At 52.4% G+C, this 19711-nt stretch overlaps 1 protein-coding gene across 2 annotated transcripts in view; it reads left to right on the forward strand.

Moving 5' to 3' along the window:
- The window catches only part of LOC131091638 (S-adenosyl-L-methionine-dependent tRNA 4-demethylwyosine synthase TYW1-like), a 106661-nt gene that overhangs the window by 52413 nt on the left and 34537 nt on the right, over nt 1-19711 (forward strand). For both annotated transcript variants that reach the window (XM_058037812.1, XM_058037811.1), the window contains exons 13-14: nt 419-596; nt 4892-5027. In XM_058037812.1, coding sequence (XP_057893795.1) covers nt 419-596; nt 4892-5027 — 314 coding nt within the window. The remainder of the gene's footprint in view (nt 1-418; nt 597-4891; nt 5028-19711) is intronic.

Raw genomic sequence — 19711 nt, forward strand, 5'->3', positions numbered from 1 at the left:
TGGCCTTGAGCTGCCCTGTGTGTTTGTGTCTCAGCACTCAGCAGCATCCCGAGGCCTCAGCAGTGGAGAGCTTGGCTCAAGTGTTGAATCCTGGCTCAGGTGTCAGCAGCACACTGCTCTCAGCAGTGCCCAGGGCACTCCCAGCCCAGGCTCTGGGTGCTGCTGCTCTCTGGCTGCTGCAGAGCTGCTCCCTGGCTCTGGCCTGGTGTCCCCTGTGCTCTTCTCAGCCCTCCTGTGCCAGGTGTGTTTTGGATACAGATGTTTGGGAGGGGGATTTGTTACAGAACCACAGAAGGGTTTGGGTTGGAAGGGACCTTAAAAATCATCTTGTTCCTTCCACCTTCCCCCAGAGCAGGTTTCCACTTCCCCCAGTGCTCAGCCCCGTGCACTGTTCATTTCAGTGTTGTCCCCTCTGCAGGTGTGTCAGGAGTGAAGGCAGCCCGGCTGGAGGAAGCTCTGGCAGTGAAGCACTGTGCCCTGTCCCTGGTGGGGGAGCCCATCATGTACCCCCACATCAACCAGCTGGTGAGGCTCCTGCACCAGCAGGGCATCTCCACCTTCCTGGTCACCAACGCCCAGTTCCCTGAGGAGATCAGGTAAGAGCTACAGGAAATCCCTCCTCAAACACTGGAGTGCTGACCTGTGTCCCCATCCCATTCTGTGCCCCTCAGAGTCAGCTCTGCACAAGCACTGGCAGTGAAAATCCCCCTCAGCATCTGATTTTAACCTCAATCTCCTCATGCTCCTTCTCAGCCCTTTCTCTCTCTCAGTTTGATTTTTTCCTGTGCCTCCTAAACAAACTGTGATTGCTGCTGGAAGTGGAGAGGCTGGAATGTGGCACCTGTGGAGGTGTGGCAGGAGAGGAGCAGTGAGTGAGCTGTGGTTTGTGCCTGGGACAGGAGTAATTTCTGTCCTCCTGCCAGCCAGAGCAGGGCACTGAGCTCAGAGATTGCCTTTTGGGGCTGATCTTTGTTCTGAGCCCAGAGCAGCAGCTGTGAAGGCTCAGCCCACAGCTGTGCCCAGCCCAGCATCCCCAGCAGGGTCAGGATCAGGAGGGGGGACAAGCACATGTCCATCAGCAAAGTGGGATCTGCTTCACCTCCCTCAGGGGGACCTGAATGAAGGCTTCCAAACACTTCAATGAACTCTTTCAGAGTCTTTCCAAAGGAAAAGAATCCCCTTTTCTGATGCTTTGGAGCATCCAGGCTGTTGTTACCAAAGTGCAGCATGTGGGGAAATGCAGCTCCAGGGAGGCTGGGGCTGCTCACAACCCCAGCAGTTGGGAACAGCAGCAAATCCAGCCCTGGAGCTGTGGGAACTGTGGCAGGGTGGCCTTGGTGTCACCCAGCTCATGCCAGCTCCTCTCTGTGCTCCTGGGACAGCTTCCCTTGCACTCATGGTCTGAATCTGGCACTGAGGGGGGAGTGCAGGCACTTTGGGGGTGAGTAATTATACACTACAAAGGCATTCCAAATGATTGAATAATTGTGTAATCAAGTTACTTTAAGTCATGTATTATGTGCCTGGTAGATAGAAATTGCTCTTTCCTAAATATAGCAGTTTAAAAAGAGAGCACACACTCTATTTGGAAGCTGCACTTTTCGGATCTGCTGAATCTTTTTAAAAAGAAACAAAAAAGAAGGGGATAAAATGCTAGTCTTGCTGTCTTAAAAATTGCAACTGATCTTTGGCTCATCAAAGCAGATGATTTGCTTAATATGGGAACTGAAGTTGGCACCCAGCTCACTTCTGTGCTGTCAGCAGAGGAGCTGCAGTCAAAAAGTTCATCCTGCAATAGGCAGGGTGACCTCAAGAGAGCTGAGAGGGACTGGGGACAAGGATGGAGGGACAGGACACAGGGAATGGCTCCCACTGCCAGAGGGCAGCGATGGATGGGATGTTGGGAATGAGGAATTGTTCCCTGGCAGGGTGGGCAGGCCCTGGCACAGCTGTGGCTGCCCCTGGATCCCTGGCAGTGCCCAAGGCCAGGCTGGGCAGGGCTGGGAGCAGCCTGGGACAGTGGGAGGTGTCCCTGCCATGGCTGGATGAGTTTTAAGGTCCCTCCCAACCCCTTCTGGGAGAGGGCAGTGTGGCCTGGGGTGTTGCTGAAGTCAGGACAGGGGCTCCAGTGGGTGCCCCCTGTGCCTTCCTCTCCTCCTCCTCCTCTCCTTGGGCTGCAGCTCCACCTGGCACAGGCTCACAATAAACTGAGGGAGGTTTTACAGCAGGTGAGCTCCTGTACCTGGCTCCTGTCTTTGACCCATGGCTGTCAACACTCCTCGTGTGTGGGTTTGCCTTTATGGTCAATAATAATGCCAATAATCAGCAGATGATTATTGATGCTCACCAGCAAATGCTCATTTGTGATGTTGCTGTTCCTGGTCCTTGTGGGCTCTGTCCTGCCTGCCTGGTGAAGTGGATTTATTTGATGGCACAGCTCAGCTGAATATTTCAGCTCAGGATTCCTGCCCACACCCCTGTGTAAATGCCATGGATTTTGTCTCCTGGATTTCACCTCAGGTGTCTGAGCTAGCAAATCCATCCTGGTGCCACACAGCTGCATTTGCTGTTGTTCTGCACTGGAGCTGTCCCAGGAGCACCAGTCTGTGTCCTTGTTCTCACTGCCCCCATGGCTGCCCCTCTCTCCTTGTCCCCCCTTGGCAGAACATGCCCAGCTCTCCTGGGCTTGGGTCCCAGCCATGCAGAGCCCTGTGGGCCATTCCTGTTTGGGGCTGAAATCCCTCCCTTGGATCACTTCTGATTCCTTCATTTCCCCCTTGCTGACTGTGAGTCTGGCTCCTGTCCCTAGGTTTGAGATGATTTTTCTCAGCCCCTCTTTGTAAAGCACCTGCTCCATCTTCACTAGAGCCCCTTTTAATTAAGCAAAGACAGCACTGAGTAAAGAAAGAGTTTGGCTGAGTATTCCTGGAAACTGAGCACTTCACATTTGGTCATTTTGGACTCTGTGGCTTTGGGTTGCCAGTCCAGACAAACTTGTTTACAAAAACTGAAATTTTAACCTGAAGCGTTCAGTTTGTTCTGGATTATTTTGTGTTGCTGTCTAAACACACACAGAGAATGTGTTCCAATGGTTGGTTGAGTGGATTTTTCTGGACACAAAGAGCTCTGGTCAGTCTCTCTCTGGCCCGTTCTTGCCCCTGTCACCTTTGGGTGACTGAGTGTTTTTAGGTGGCACTGTTTGGCAGCTGAACAATGGCTTCTGATTTCTCCTCATCTCTAGAGAACCAAATGAAGCTGGGACTGGTGCCTGCTCATTGCAGACTTCACAGAAAGCACTCCCAAAATGCTGCCCCCAGATGCTGGGAGCTCTGTGTACACTGTGGTTGTTGATGCTGCAGCCCTGGGGTGGCAGTGCCATGAGGGCTGGGTGTGTGACACTCACTGCCTTTGTCACTTCTGCCAGGGGAAAGGCTCTGTCCCCATCCTGAGGGGTGTCCCCACCCCTGGAGGTGGCACTCAGTGCCTTGGGCTGGTGACAAGATGGGCATCAGGCACAGGCTGGGCTTGGTGACATTGAGGGGCTTTTCCAACCTCAGTGATCCTGTGTCACAAACATGTTTTATGGAAAATCCTTTCCTTAGGACTTTTTCTCCTGAGAAGCTGGGAGGCCTCAGGAACAAAATGTACACAATGATTATCTGCTGCTGTGGAATGCAACAGGTGCATCTGGGATTGGTCTCATGTGGTTGTTTGTAATTAATGGCCAATCACAGTCAGCTGGCTCAGACTCTGTCCCAGACACAAACTTTTATTATCATTCCTTGTTTTTCTATTCTTAGCCAGCCTTCTGATGAAATCCTTTCTTCTATTCTTTTAGTATAGTTTTAATGTAATATATATCATAAAATAATAAATCAGCCTTCTGAAACATGGAGTCAGATCCTTGTCTCTTCCCTCATCCTCAGACCCCTGTGAACACTGTCACAATCCTGGGATTCTGAGGGAGCTCCTTTCTAGGCTCTTCTTAATCCCTTTGGTCCTTTTGCTGCTGGGCTGTGGTGTTGAGCTCCTCCCTGATTCCCTTGGCTTTTATGGAGGGGTTCAGCCTCCACCCAGGCTCTTCCCACACCAAAGGAGCTTCAATCCCTGCAGGAGTTCCCAGTGCTGGCTCCCAGCACTTGTGGCCAGAAGGGCTCTGCTCCAGGATTTCTGGGGAAGGAGAACATGGTTGTGGTTTGTGTCTGGTTTTATTTTCTAAACAGCTTTGCTATCCCTTCAAAAATGTCACTGATGATCCTGCTGCAGGTCAGGGGAATTCAGCATGTCCAGCAGTAGGAACTGGCTGAATTAGGGCTGAATTTAGAGTCACAGAATCCCTGAGGATGGAACATCCCTCCAGGATCATCGAGTTCCAGCTGTACCCAATTCCTGCCCAGAGCACTGAGTTCCACCTCCAGCCCTTCCTTGGGCACCTCCAGGGATGGGCACTCCAAACCCCCCTGGGCAGCCCCTGGCAGTGCTGAGCCCCCTTTCCATGGGGAGATTCCTGCTGGTGTCCATTTCTGTTCAATGGATTGTTTTCCCATGGGCAGATCATGGACAAAGGGCACAGCTTTGTGGGTTGCAGAACCTCTCAGAGCCTCAGCTGAAGCCCTTCCTTTGGGAAGCCTTTCCCAATGTGTTCCAGCCCCACTGGAGTGAGATCTGTGCTGGTGCAGGGAGGAAGTGACAAAGGCATTGTCAGCCAAGGGCTGTGGGAGAGTTCTCAGCCTTGGGGCTGTTTGTGGGGGTTATAACACCTTGCTGCTGATGGTGGTCATTTGGCAGAGATGAACCTTCCCTGGAAACACTGCCCAGCTCCTGCTTTTGTCGGAGGGCACAGACTGAAGCTGCAGGTTTGGAAAGCAGCAATTCCCTTTTCCCTTTGCAGGAGGCTGGAGCCTGTGACCCAGCTCTATGTCAGTGTGGATGCCAGCACCAAGGAGAGCCTGAAGAGGATTGACAGACCCCTCTTCAAGGACTTCTGGGAGAGGTTTCTGGACAGCCTGAAGGCCTTAGCTGAAAAGGTACCCACTTAGGAATGGATTTTTAAATGGCTTTTTCCTGCCTTCTCTACTCTGCTGACTCACCACCTCTTTTTCTTCCTTCTCACCTTACTTGCTTCTACTTTCTGCAGAAGTAGAAGACTTGAGAGGCTCTAAGATGGACCATGGAGTGGGTTCTGGGTGTGTTGGGAGTATATTTCCATGGTTGGGGTGTTCAGGTGTGTGAAGTGCAGCAGGTTTGGGTGGTTTTCCAGAGCAGAATGTGTGTGTCAAACGGGGCAGTAAATGCTGTGACTAAAAGCTGCTGTGAGGGATGAAGAGATTATCACACAATAGATTTCCTAACAAAGGGGTTACACAAAAAACAGGCTGCTGAAGGAAAGCTGGAAATTCAGGGAAGAGTTGTAAATCTTGTTTACAACTTACAAAGAGTTGTAAATGTGTTCCCTTGCTCTGGTTCTCAGAGGCTCCCTTGAAATGGCAGCACATTAAAATGTGTGTGCTGGAGTTTGGTAGCTCTGTCACCCTCCTGCCCCACAGAAATCTCTTTGTCTGGAAGGTTGAGCCATGCCAGGGGATCTGAGCACAGCAGCAGGGGGGCTTTGCCCTGTGTGTGATGGATCAGCAGTGCCTGGGCCCTGGGTGTGTCAGCTCTGGAGTCACTGGTGCAGCACTCCTGGGCCCAGCAGCACATGAGGGGATGAGAACAGAGCCATGTCTGCCTCTTGTTCCTGCTCCTGGGCTCTGGTGGGAGCCAGGGCTGTGTGTACTGATGATTGACACGTTACCTGCTGGGATGGACAGCCAGGAGAGACTGCTGCTTTGCAATAATGAGGTTTTGTGGGAATAATGAGCTTTCCAGCCTTCTCAGGTGGTGGTGTTGGAGCATTCTCTGCCAAAGGAACTTAGATTACTGGATGTGTGAGGCTCAGAGGAATTGAGTGGCACTTTGTGCTGCAAAGGCACGTGGGCAGCATGGTCAGGTGTTTGTGTGTGGAGGTGCAGCAAAACCTCAGGCCAAACGCTGAGGGCATTGAAATCAAGTGCAAACAAATTCTCTGTGAGCAGGGAAATCTGTGGGAAGAAGTAGAGCTAAAATACTGAAGGTACAAAATACTGAAAAAGCCTTTTGGGAAGTTGCTTTTTGCCCATCATTTCTTTCCTGTGCCTCTCTTGACCCTGAGTGTTCATTACTGGGAGAAGTTTCCTTGCAAACAATTGAAGGTGAATGTATTGGCAAGTCTGTCCATACAGCTAAAAATACCCTGGTCAAGGTGAAGAGGAGAGGAGAAAGCAGCTCCACTAGCAGGTGCATTTCCTCCTCCAAGCAACTGCACTTTGAAGGGTCCTTGAAACACTGATAACACAAGAGCCAATTAATGGTTGTTCCAGTTGAAGCCCTGCTCAGCTGCACGAGGCAGCAGCACATGTGGGGGCAGCAGGAACTCTTGGGGAAGCTGCTCTTTGTTGGTTTTCACTTAATCCCAGAATTAGTGAGGTTGGAAAAGCCCTCCCAGCCCATCCAGTCCAAGCTGTGCCCTGAGCACTGTGTGCCATGCCCAGCCCTTCCTTGGGCACCTCCAGGGGTGGGGACTCCAACCCTCCCTGGGCAGCCCCTTCCAGTGCCTGAGCACCCTTTCCATGGGGAAATTTTCCTGATATCCAGCCTAAATCTCCCCTGGCACAGCTTGAGGCCATTTCCCTTTGTCCCCTGTTCCCTGGGAGCAGAGCCACAAGGTCCCCGCTGAGTTTCTGCAGGCTGAGCCCCTTCCCAGCTCCCTCAGCCTCCCTGGGGCTCCATTCCCTCCCCTGGACACCCTCCAGCCCCTCAGGGTCTGCACTGTCCTGAGGAGCCCGGGGCTGGCTCTGGGTTGGAGGTGCCCCAGCAGTGCCAGCACAGGGGACAAACTCAGGATTCTGGTACCCAAAACCTCCAGGTGCTCCATGGCAGCAGCATCAGCTCTCTGTGCCCTCCCAGCTGCCCTGTGGGACTGTGACTGTGGGAGGTGGTGGCAGCCAAAGCACCTGTGAGTTTGGGTACACACAAGCCCTTCTCCAGGCTGGGAGTGGAATGCTGCTGCACTGTGCTGGGGAGGTGATGGTAATTTATCTGGAAACAAATACAAATCCCAGTTTTTCCCGGTGCCTGACAACCCTTCCAGGCTGATTCAGTCCTTCCCAGGTGGAGAGGAGCTGGCACTGCAGCTCATCTGAGTCACTGCTGAGCAGTCATGGGCACACTGAAAGATAAAAGTGGGCAAGGGAGTTTGTAGGAATGTGAGTTGTACCTGCTGTGATCACCCTCGTGGGGTTTGGGAGGTGCTGGTTCTGCTCCCTTGTTGAAGTGAGGGGAGAACGACCAATCCTTTGATGCATGGAACTCGATTTATTGATCAATCAGCCAGCTTAAATAATAGTGTTAACGAACTTCATGCATATTCCAAAATCCAGGTTTATGATAGGCTAACAGAGAGAACTCTAACCACACCTTTTGTTTTACTACACCGTTGATTGTTTACACAAAACAAAACCAGTGTTCTCACTGTGATATGAACAGTTCCCAAAACTTCCATACCTGTTCCCAGGGTGCCATCTTTTCCCAGAGAGAGTGTTACACTTGTTATGAGAAGACTGCCTGAGAACCTTATTGTTTATACAGTGATGCCTGAGAGAGTCTAATTGTTTATAGAAGTCAGGCTGGGAGCTGCTTCACAACTACCTGTTACTGTTCTCTCAATTGCATGGCTTCATGGCCTTTTTCTTCAAGCCATGCCTGAACTAAACTCTCCACACTCCCTGCCTGGGGCTGCAGGGCTGGGTGTGGCAAAATAAACCTCTGCTTTGGTAATCCAGACTGAGAAATGGGAGGGAAAGGAAGAGGGAAGGACATGGTTTTAGGTGAGAAAGGAGAGAGGGTGTTTGTCTTGGCTGTTCTCCTTCCTCCAGCCAAAGCCCAGATCTTGTTATATATGGGAGGGCCTAGGCAAAGATGGGCTTCAAACGACTCCTGTCCCAGTGAGGTGGTTATAGAACTCAGTTCTGCAATGGTTTGGATTGAAGGGACCTTACACTCACCCCATTTTAACCCCTTCCACCTGCCCACACTGCTCCAGGCCCCATCCAGCCTGGCCTTGGCCCAGTTATGCTGATAATGGATTTCATGCTTTTAACTGAACTCCTGCACAAAGTTCTTGAGCCTCGGTAAAAAGGTGAATTTAATAACAAATTGTTCCCAGGATGATCTGACAAGCCTCATCCAACATGTTGGGGATTAGTTGCTACTCCATTTTCAAAGGAAGCCTAGGAAGAAAAGATAAAAAGCTTTTGTGCTATTTCTCTCTGCAGCAAACAACATGAACCCCCCTCACCCTCTGTCCAGTGCTACTTGGAGCAAGTTGGATCCTTTCTAGAGCTGCTCTCATTGAAATGATCTTCATGTTACATTTTCTGTGCTGAGAAGCACTTTTTGAGAGAGGAGTTTATGTTAAACAGCAGGTGGACTCCCAAAGGCTCCTTTGTTTCTTCTCCTGATTCCTCTACCCCTGAAATTAAATGGAGAGGGAAAGGAAAGACCAAGAGCATGTGCAATTTAGGCTGTGCCCTTCCAAACACCACATTTGAGTTTTGGAGCCTCACCCTCTGACAGCCTTGAGTTTGTGAGAGTGATTGAGAGATGGCTTGGCTTGACAGACAAGTGCTTGGAGCAGGCACTGAGGATGTGAATCCTTGTCTGATCATCAGGATGAGAAATCTCTGCTGAAAGATGTTTCTTCCAGCCATTGCTGCTTCCTGATCCATATCCAGTGAGGGATGGGCTGCAAACCCATAATGAGGGTCCAGGGGGAGGTTGTCCATCCCTGGAGGTTTTAGTATCAAGTTGATGCTTTTTTCCCAAAATACCTTTAACCAGATGTGCTGAGCAAGAAAACAACCCACGGTCTGTGAGCTCTCATCACTCCCCCAGTCAGATTTGGGATCCTCTGGTGTTTGATTTGGGCCCTGTTTCCCTCAGGGTGACTGGACCAAGTTCTGCAGGCTGAGGAACTTTGGGAATTTGTCCTGGTTGTTGTCCATAAATCACCAAGTGTTTTCCCAGGCAATAGGGGCATTGGCTGGGACATGGGAATCTCCTGCTGAGAACTGGAATGGGGATGCAGTGACCCAGTGTGACAAAGTTCTTATGGATTTCTACCCAAACACTGGGAAAACAGCTGGGTAGAAGATGGTGGTGGACAGAGCAGCACGTGTCCTATTCATGGTGCACATCCCTTGGCAGCAGCTCTGGGGGAGCTTTTTGCCTTCACAGAACTCCAGGCTGGGCCAGGCTGTGCAGGGCCCAGAGGGTCCCTGGTGGCACCTCCGTGCTCAGGCAGGGCCATCCCCGAGCACAGGGCACAGCATTGTGTGCACAGGGCTCTGCAGGATCCCCAGTGCTGAGGGAGACTCCAGCCCCTCCCTGGGCAGCCTGCTCAGGGCTGGGCACTGCCCAGGGCACAAGTTGTGCCTCCTGGGCAGGGGCAGTGCTGGGCTCAGGCCCTGCCCGTGGCTCTGGTGCCACTGCTGGGCCTGGAGCAGAGCCTGGGCCCTGCTCTGCCCCTCCCTGCACACAGGGACAGCCAGGCCTGAGGGCCCCTCTCAGCTGGGGCTCCTCTCCAGCCTGAGCAGCCCCAGCTCCCTCAGCCTTTGCTGGGCACAGAGATGCTCCAGGCCCTCCTCATCCTCACAGCCTGAGCTGGCCCCGCTCCAGGAGCTGCTGTCCCTGCTGTGCTGAGGATCCAGAGCTGGACACAGCACCCAGAGCTGCCCCCAGGGCTGGGCAGGGGGCAGGATCACTCCCTACCTGCTGGGAATGCTGCTCCTGACCTGGGTGAGCAAAACAGCTCTTGAATAAGTGGCTGCTGGTCCATGGGTGTCCATGGGCTTGCTGAGCTCTGGCTGAAGGTCCTGCTGTCATTTGTGCTCTGAGGAACATCTCCCAGCCCTGGTGTGGTGTCACCTCCTCTGTCTGTACCCCTTGAGCTCCTCATGGTGAATCCTGGCCTGGCAGGACTGGCTGTGCTGCCAGAGCCAGGCAGGGCTGAGCTGGGACCTGCCAATGTGCCAATGTCCTCTCAAGCAGCCTGGAGCCATGCACAGAGCAGGAATGAGCCCTGCAGGTTAATGGGATGGTGTGGCACTGTAGGAACTGATGATGGAGCAGAACCTTGTCCTTCCTGTCCTTCCAGGAGGGTCACAAAGCAGAGGAGGCAGCTGATTGGCACTGCCAGGAGCTCAGTCTGTGCCTTTGGACATCACACTCAGCTCTGCTGCAGATCTGGGTCTCACCTTGCCCTCACTCTCTTTGTGCTTCAAGGGGATCAGGATTTCCTGGAGAACCAGGGCCAGGGCTCGCTGGGAGAGGTGGAGCAGACACCTGGGTTTTTTCCTTTATTAAAAAAGATCAAGAAGGGAAATGGTTCCCTCTGCCTGTGCTGGGATATCACACACTGCCAGGGCCTGGGTTTGGGGCTGGATGTTCCTTGCTGGCAGGTGCTAGGAAAGGTTTATCCAGGAGGAGGCATGAGATACAAACCCAGCTCCCATTGCTGTCTCCAGGTCTGCATTTTCACTCTGTTCACAGGCAGCTCTTGTTACATTCCTGCGTGAAGAAGAGACCAGTTTGATATTTAAACATTCCCAGCCTTGCATCTGCTGCTATTTACTTGACTCTTTGGTTTTCCCAACATCATCCTGTCTTCCAAGTTACCCTTGTCTCTGTGTGATTACAAACAGCATAAATACATCGAGTTACATCCTCAGCAGCTTTTGGTGCTGATTATTATGTAATAAATGACAGGGACAATTGTTTTTATGAAAAGACAGATTTGATTTGCAGGGAGATAATTTATGTGGTGCCTGGAGGAGGGGAGCTGATGTTTGATGTTTCTGAGCAGGGGGACTTTTTAAGCAGAATTTAAATGTAAAATCTGCAACAGATGTTAGAATCAGTAATCAATTTTGCCACTATAAATTTAGAAGAATTTGACTCTTCTGCACAGTAAATGCTCCCACCAGCTGTGTTCCTGTTTTAATGGGATTGCTAATGAGACTTGTGGTGAAAGCCTTGGGCAATGCAGCCTGAGGAGTGTGACACAGGTATGATGTTAATATGGAATTATTGCCTCTGAAATCCATCCTGTCCTTTGGTGTCCTCACAGCAATCCAAACCAGGCTTCAGCAGCATGCTTGGCTGCTGAGGGAGCGAAATCTCATTGCTCTGGCTGTGCCAGTCCCTCCTGCTTTGCTTGCAGGCAGGGAAGGGGGAAATGTTCATACCACAGCTCCAGGCAAAGGGATGTGTTATTGCAGCAGCTGCTGTCCTGTGTGCTGGGGAGGCAGAGTGGGGCTGGGGAAGGGAGGGTTCTGTGGTCACCCAGAGAGGAACAGGCAGGGGGTGGAATCCATGTTCTCCCCATCCATTGTCACCAACATCTTTTATTAAAAAGCCTTTCTTTGGGATTTTTTCCTCTTGAGAAGCTGAGAGGCCTCAAGAACAAAATGTAAACATTGATTATCTGCTGCTGTGGAATGCAACAGGTAAACCTTTGATTGGCCCATGTTATATGTTTTTAATTAATGGCCAATCACAGCCCAGTTAGCTCGGTCAGAGAGCCGAGCCACAAACCTTTATCATTTCATTCTATTTTATTCTTAACCAGCTTTCTGATGAAATCCTTTCTTCTATTCTTTTAGTATAGTTTTAATGTAATATATATCATAAAATAATAAATCAAGCCTTCTGAGGCATAAAGTCAGATCATTGTCTCTTCCCTCATCCTGAGATCCCTGTGAACACCATCACAATCCTTCTCCCAGGTGAAGCCCCTCCTCTCATTCCTGCCTGGCAGAGGGTGCCCAGTGCCACCTCGGGGTCAGGACAGGGCACCCCTGCCCCTCCCATGTCCTTGGGAAGTGGCAGGAGCAGGGCCCTCCTCCTCCTCCCCTTCCCTCATCCCTTCCCTCCTCAGGCAGCAGGCATTCTCCAGCTTTCCTGCTGCAGAAATGTTGGGAGCATTTGCAGTTCTTACCCTCTGTTAAAGAGCACCTCTCCTGTGCCTGGAGCTCTTCTAGAAGCTGCCTGAGATGCCAGCCTTGGCTTTTAGGGAGCTTGGTTCAAACCAGTCTCTGTTCCCCTTCCAGGTTATTCATTATCCAACCACCAGCCCAGGGCTGTTCCCTGCTCTGGACTTGGCTCTGGGAGCTCCCAGTCCCCTCAGCAGCCTCTGTGGCCTTGGGGACGTTTGGTCACATTTTTGTTCTCTGGTTGTGAATTAGAGCAGTTTTCATGGACAGGCCCCTGAGGAGGCTGAGCCTGTGTGTGCTTTTATGGGAGCTCTCCAGGAGGAAAAAACAAACCTAAAATTCTGCTTGTGGCAGCAAGGGAAACTTGGGGCTGCACTTTGCTTCTAGCCAAGGTTTGATTTGAGCCCATGAAGCTGAGCTGATGGGGCTGAGTGGCTCAGGTTGGGCCTGGGCAGGGCAGTGCACCATGCTCCAGTTGCTAAATGCATTAACTCTGGATTTCTCTCCTCACTGAGCCATCCCCAGCAGCTCTCACAGGTGAGGGGCATTTATTGGGTTCATTGAATCCATTCCTCTGCATCCTTGCATTTGTCATTTCAGGAAAGACAAGTTGACAAAACATCTGCAGGAATGATGTGTTTGCTCACGTGGAACAGGGAGTGCAGAGCTGAGACAGAAGCACTGCAAGCAAGGAAAGGGATTTTCTGGGAATGTGGTGATGGTGGGAACACCCTCCTGGGTTTGGGAAGGGCAGAATCAGGGGGATGTTGCTTTGGAGGGGAGAAATCCATTCCTGAAGGGTGGGGTGGGCTGGGGGCAGGGCTGCTTGGGGGACAGGGCTGGAGCCAGGCTTGCATGGGGACACAGGGACACACAGGGACACGGGGACATGGACACACAGACACACAGAGACATGGACACATCGACATGTGGACACACAGGGACACAGGGACAGGAACACATGGAGACACACGGACACACAGACACACAGAGACATGGACACATCGACACAGACACAGGGACATGGGGACAGGAGCACACAGGGACACAGACACACATGGACACACAGAGACATGGACACATCGACATGCGGACGCAGGGACACAGGGACAGGAACACACGGACACAAGGGGACACAGACACAGGGACATATGGACACACAGAGACATGGACACACAGAGACACAGGGACACACTGACATGCAGACACACTGACACGCGGACACACAGGGACACAGGGACAGGGACACATGGAGACACATGGACACAGAGACATGGACACATTGACACAGACACAGGGACATGGGGACAGGAGCACACAGACACACATGGACACACAGAGACATGGACACATCGACACAGACATGGGGACAGGGACACACGGACACACAGGGACATATGGACACATGGGGACACACCCACACATGGACACACAGGGACAGGGAGACACAGAGAGACTGACACAGAGACACACAAACACAGAGACATGGGGACACAGGGACACACAGACACACCAGATGCGGACACAGGGACATGTGGACATGCAGAGACATGGACACACGGGGACATACAGACACAGGGACACACGGACATACCAACACACAGACACTTGGACACATGGAGACATGGACTCATGGAGTCATGGACACATGGACTCACGGAGACACGGACACACGGACAGGGTGCCCAGGGCTGTTGAGTGCCATGTGTCCTTTGGGTGGCCTTGGGGACATTCTCCTGGCCCAGGGTGAGACCCCCGTGCTTGGCTCCAAGGGGCCGGACCTGGTTTGTTCCCTGGGACCCTCAGGGCAGGATCCTGCAGCAGGAGTGAGGAGCAGGGCTCAGGGCAGAGCTGTGCCCTCAGTGCCCTCAGTGCCCCAGGGAAGGGCTGTGCCTGCAGTGCTTGCTCACTGATCTTCTCCCAGTTCAGCTCCTCAGGGTCACAGAAACCCAAAGTTCCTTGCTCAGGGTGGCTTTGGGCAGTAAACAGGCTCATGCCAAGGGGTGCTGCTCCCCTTGTGCCATGGGCATGTGGGTGCATGGCCCTGCTCCTGCCCATCCCCACCAGGCCATGGGGAGCTGGGGCTGGCAGCTGGGTGCTGCTGGCCCTTAGTGCTGCTGTGACCTCCCAGACCATGTGGCCCCTCCGTGGTTCCCATGGCTGCTCCAGTGACCCCTCTGGAGGCTGTTGACTTGCAGGTGGTGCACTTGGGAGTCTAGTCCTGTGTGTTCTCCTTGGATGAAGCTGCTGTTGGATTGGGCAATGGCAGAAATGCAGAAACTGCAGCACAAGGATTCAGAGTCCCCTCTGAAGCTGCAAAGCTGCTGGGGCATCTTTCATTGAATTCCCAGAAATTGATATAATTCTGGTTATAATGTGGTAATTCACAGAGTTCACCAGGGAAGATGTGAACTGTGGGTCCAGGGGAGGCCATGGAGATGGTCCAGGATCCAGGCTGGGAGAGCTGGAGTGTTCCCCTGGAGAAGGTAAGGCTCCAGGGAGACTTTAGAGCCCTTTCCAGAGCCTAAAGAGGGCTTTTAAAAGGAGGGAGAGGGACTTTTACACAGGCAGAGAGTGGCAGGACAAGGGGGACAAAATCTGTTTGGTGCAAGAACCAAATGAGATGCAGTGCAAACGATCTGTAAGTGCTTGGTGCTAAAGCCAGCAGGTCTGGAGTGTTTGGGGGTGATGAGCCCTGCAACTGGAGAGTTGATGATCCGTAATAAATACATGTAATAGAGAACAACTGTTTACAGAGCTGTACAAGTGTGAGTGTGTTTGCATCATTGCTTTTATGCCCTTCTAGCTCAGGGTTGGAATTTGCTTAACGATTCTGGGGACTCTGATCTCCCTCTGGGCTCTCTGAGCCCAGCTTGCTGTGGAAGCAGCAGGATCTGAAGGCATTTCATGGACACTGGGTCTCTAAAGGAGTGCTGGAACGTGAGGTGTTGGAATTTCAGGCATCCCCTGGGCAGGCTCCTCGCGTGGAGCACTGTCACAGTCAGTCTTTATGGAGGGGTTCCTGATGGTTCGTGGATTTGATCTCAGGGTGCAAAAAACCGACACGGCACAGAGGGTTTGGAGTGATAATTGAAACAAATGCACCTTTATTGAATGACCACAGCAAAATGTGATAGAGGGATTAAGGGAGAGAAAAGATAGAGAGAGAGAGAGAGAGAGAGAGAGAGAGAGCTTTGGTGCAATCCAATTGAGGATCCATCTGTTACATCGGGGAGATCTCAAAATCTCTTGCTAACTCAGAGGTTTTTATTATGATAATTCTATTGAAAATTGTGAGGGGGGAAACAGATACAATAAGGAATAGATGTAACAGGCAGTCCGTGTTCTCAGCAGTAAATGAGAGCCATTGTTTTCTTGTTCCAGTGGTCACAACCTGCAGGCAAACATCTGGCTTTGGTCAGCTTGCCTCCCCCACACACCTGCCCCGGGCTGGGGGTTTCAGTCCCAGTCCTTGGAAGGAGCAGAGGGGCCTTTGCACATGGGGGTTCCATTTGCACATGGGGGTTCTGTGTCTCAGTCCTTGATGGAGAGGGGCCTTTGCACATGGGGGTTCCGTGTCTCAGTCCTCGATGGAGAGGGGCCTTTGCACATGGGGGTTCCATGTCCCAGTCCTTGATGGAGAGGGGCCTTTGCACATGGGGGTTCCGTGTCTCAGTCCTTGATGGAGAGGGGCCTTTGCACATGGGGGTTCTGTGTCTCAGTCCTTGATGGAGAGGCTCCTTCCATCTCAGTCTGTCTGTCATGGTGGGTGTAAAACAGGTGAGGGTCTGTGTGGGAGACCACCTGAAACTCAGGAGAAGTCCAGCCAGGGGAGAGGTGGGACAGCTCCCAAGGCTGTTGTTGCACAAAGGGCACAGTGCCCCTTCTTCTTCTCATTGGGCTCAGTGTAGCACACAGCAAACACACCTGTGAACAATAGCTTAGCACTGTGCTCTCAGGTCTCAGGGCCTTTGGTGTGTGACTTTCTCCTACAAAGCCAGAGATTCTAGACGGGGGGGGTCTTCTCTTCAGTGGTCCCCAAGTGATGAGCGTGAGGCAGATGAGGGAAAATTGAGGCAGACTCTCACAAGCACACCTTGCACTGTGGATCCCCAGACACCAGGACCTGAATCAATCCTTTGCTGGGATTTTTATCATTCCCCTGCTCTGCTCCAGCACCTGCAGGAGTTCCCTCAGCCCCAGCTCAAGCTCACCTATTTACCAGAATGGGCACTTAAAACGTTTGAAGCCCATAATTGTTGTTCTTTTAGAGCCCAGCTCTTGAATTAAGGCTTTTCAAGAGCACTGGGTTTGCAAGGATTGCTTAATCAATAAGAGAAATTTATGTCAGACTCCTTGTTTACACTGCTATTTGTGAAGTGAACTGGGCAGGATTTTCAGCAATCCTGGTGGGGCTTTCAGCTCTATTTATAGATGATTTGGACAAAACCCAGAAGAAAAATATAAATCATTTGCTTCACAGCCTGCAAGAGTGTTTTTTAACGAGGTAATTATGTTTTTATGGCAGCTTAATCTCTGCTTTCATCACTGGAAGTTGCAGTGCTGGTTTGTTATTTCCCAGGATAAGGAGTGTCACTATTCCCATAAATACAGTTACCCCTTCCCAGGCTGTGGCTGAGCTCCTGTGTGTGCCACCCTCGCAGCAACAATCCCTTCCCAATATCCCATCCAGCCCTGCCCTCTGGCAGTGGACAGCCATCCCCTGTCCTGGCACTCCAGGCCCTTGTCCCAAATCCCTCACCATCCTTCCTGTGGGATCCTTCAGGTGATGGGGGCCACAAATGGATCACCCCAAAACTTTCCCTCCTCCAGGCTGATCCTGCAGTTACTCCCTCAACCCTTCAGTGTTACAGGGTTATTTAAAATACAGTTTATTCTCCTTTCCTGTGTGCCCTATTGCTGAGCAAAACAGCGATTTTGAAGAGTATTCCTTCAGGCCCCTGGGGAATCTCAGTGGGAAGTTGTTTTCCTGGCTGAGATTTCCAACCACAGAGATCTGTGAGGAAGCATCCAAGTCTTTGGCTGGGTGTGTAAATAACTGGGCTGGCTGGAAGCTCCTGAGCAGCTGGCAGTGCCCTGGGGCAGCCTGGCTCCAGCCCTGGGCCCACAGTGCCTCAGGGAATGTTCAGTTCCTGCCCCAGCCTTGGCCTCAGTGGGGCTGGGGTTGAGCTGCTCTGTTTGAGCTGCTCTTTTCCCCCATCTCCTTTCTGCCCGTGCAAATGCCACTCTCAGGCTCTGTCTCCACGTTGCCCAGTCTGTGTTAAGGCACTGATGTGTTGCTGTTAGAAACCAACTTCTTCTTAGCAATCACTGAGGCTGGAAAGCCCCAGGGTCAGAATGCAGCCATTCCTCCACCACTGACCCTGTGCCACATCCACTCATTGTTTGAGTCCCTCCAGGGATGGGCACTCCACCCCTGCCCTGGGCAGCTGTGCCAGGGCCTGGCCTCCCATTCAGTGAAGGAATTTCCCCCTAATCCCCCCTGAGCTGCCCTGGCCCAGCCTGAGGCCATTCCCTCTGCTCCTGTCCCTGTTCCCTGGAGCACAGCCCGACCCCCCCGGCTGTGCCCTCCTGTCAGGAGCTGTGCAGAGCCACAAGGGCCCCCTGAGCCTCCTCTGCTCCAGGCTGAGCCCCTGCCCAGCTCCCTCAGCCTCTCCTGGGGCTCCAGGCCCTGCCCAGCTCCCTCAGCCCCTCCTGGGGCTCCAGGCCCTTCCCAGCTCCCTCAGCTGCTCCTGGGGCTCCAGGCCCTTCCCAGCTCCCTCAGCTGCTCCTGGGGCTCCAGGCCCTTCCCAGCTCCCTCAGCTGCTCCTGGGGCTCCAGGCCCTTCCCAGCTCCATTCCCTGCCACGGACACCTCCAGCCCCTTCTTTGGAACTCCCCTGTAGTTTATTCTTTAATATTGTCTGTCTCCTGCCTTCCCTGCACTGCTGGGGTCTGACTGTGCCCTGAGGTGACAGGTTTGTCACTATGAGGCGACAGCTTTGCCATGGTGCCTCTCTAAGGCCTCCCCTTATCCTGGCCAAGGAGCCAAGCCTGAGACAGGTCCTGGAGCATCAGGATATGCATCTGGAGCTGTGTCTGGGGCATTTTGGGAATGAGAGGAGAGGAGGCTGGGCCAAATTCTAGATTTTGCCTTCAGCTCTTCCCCCTCTGAAGCCTTTTCTTTCCCACACCTGACCAGACACGAGCACGTACTGAGCAGCCCTGAGGAGGTGGCACTTGTGGACACGGGCAGTGCTGGCCTTGGCAGTGCTGGGGAAGGGCTGAACTCGACTTTGGAGGGATTTTCCCCCCTGACCCCATTCTGTGCCCCCCATCCTGTGCTCTTGCAGCAGGGCCTGTCCTGGGCAGCAGAGGAGGAGCCATCCCTGTGTCAGAGGGAAGGAGCTGGGGCTCTCCAGAGGGAAGGGAGGTGTGGGAGCATTGGGGGTAGGACGGTGGGGATGGATGGAGAGCAGAGATCTCTGCAGCCAGGTCAGGAACTTGGGGTTTATTGCAAAGGGCCTGGGGGCAGGGCCCTGCTGGGAGCTGCCAAACACAGCTCAGAGCAAGGCCCAGAGAGGGAGAGACTGGTAAAGAGAGAGAAGGCAAGAGTGTGGTAAAGAGGGTGAGAGAGCAAGAAAGAGTAAAGAGGGTAAGAGAGTGAGGTTCCCGTTCCAATACAATAAATCTTCTTCTGTGCTGAATATTCTAATTCTCACTAACCAATCTAAGATACAAATCCTATAGCATTTCCATACAGCCTATAAGAATCATTACATTACCACACTATGTTACATTTTAAACCCTAAAAACTCCTCTTTGGGCCCCTTCTGCCAAGCTGTGGGGTCTGCTCTGGCCCTTGGGCCTGTCTGCAAGCAGAGGGTGTTGTTCCATCAAAAGGGGATCACCTTCAGCTGGCCACACCATTGTTTTCCAGTTGTTCAGTAACTGAGGTATCTCAAAGCTTGCTTTCATTTCAATTTCACTTATAGTTTCTGTATTCTCAGAATCTTTTGCCAGACAATCATATTTGTAAGGCTTTCCTGTTTCATCTTCCCCATCAGGGAGGGATGGGCCGGAGCCAAGGTCAGGCCTGGCTGAGCTCCTGCCACGGGGCAGGACAGCAGCTGGGCCAGGACAGGGTGGCTTTGTCCCCTGGGATGTGCCTGGCAGGTCCCTGCTGCTGCAGCAGCTGCTGCTCCAGCCCAGGGATGGACAAGGTCCTGATCCTGCCTGTCCTGGGAGCTTTCACAGAGCATTCCTGCCAGGCTGCTGCTTGGGGTCCTGTGAAAGTCACAGGGACTGGGGCAGGAGCTTTGCTGCTGCTGGAAGGGTTTTAGTTCCACTCCCTGCCCTGGCTGGAGCCTGGCAGGGCTGTCCCTGTGGCTCCCCAGGCTCCTGCTGGTGCTTTCCTGCCTCTGTGGGGTTAAACATCCACCCTTTCCTGGGAGAAGAACCAGCTCAGCCTGTTAAACAGCAAGCTTGAAGTGGCTTTTGCTGCTGATTTGATAGGATCTGTTTTCCTGCTGTTCTATTTTAAGTCCCTTTGCATTGGGCTGCTTTTTCCCTGGGTATAAATTTTACATGATTCCTTGAAACTGCACTGGAAATACAGAAAAGAAAGAAATAATGACTGGAATG

The sequence above is a fragment of the Melospiza georgiana genome, chromosome 19 (genome assembly GCF_028018845.1).
Source record: "Melospiza georgiana isolate bMelGeo1 chromosome 19, bMelGeo1.pri, whole genome shotgun sequence".
NCBI lineage: Eukaryota > Metazoa > Chordata > Aves > Passeriformes > Passerellidae > Melospiza > Melospiza georgiana.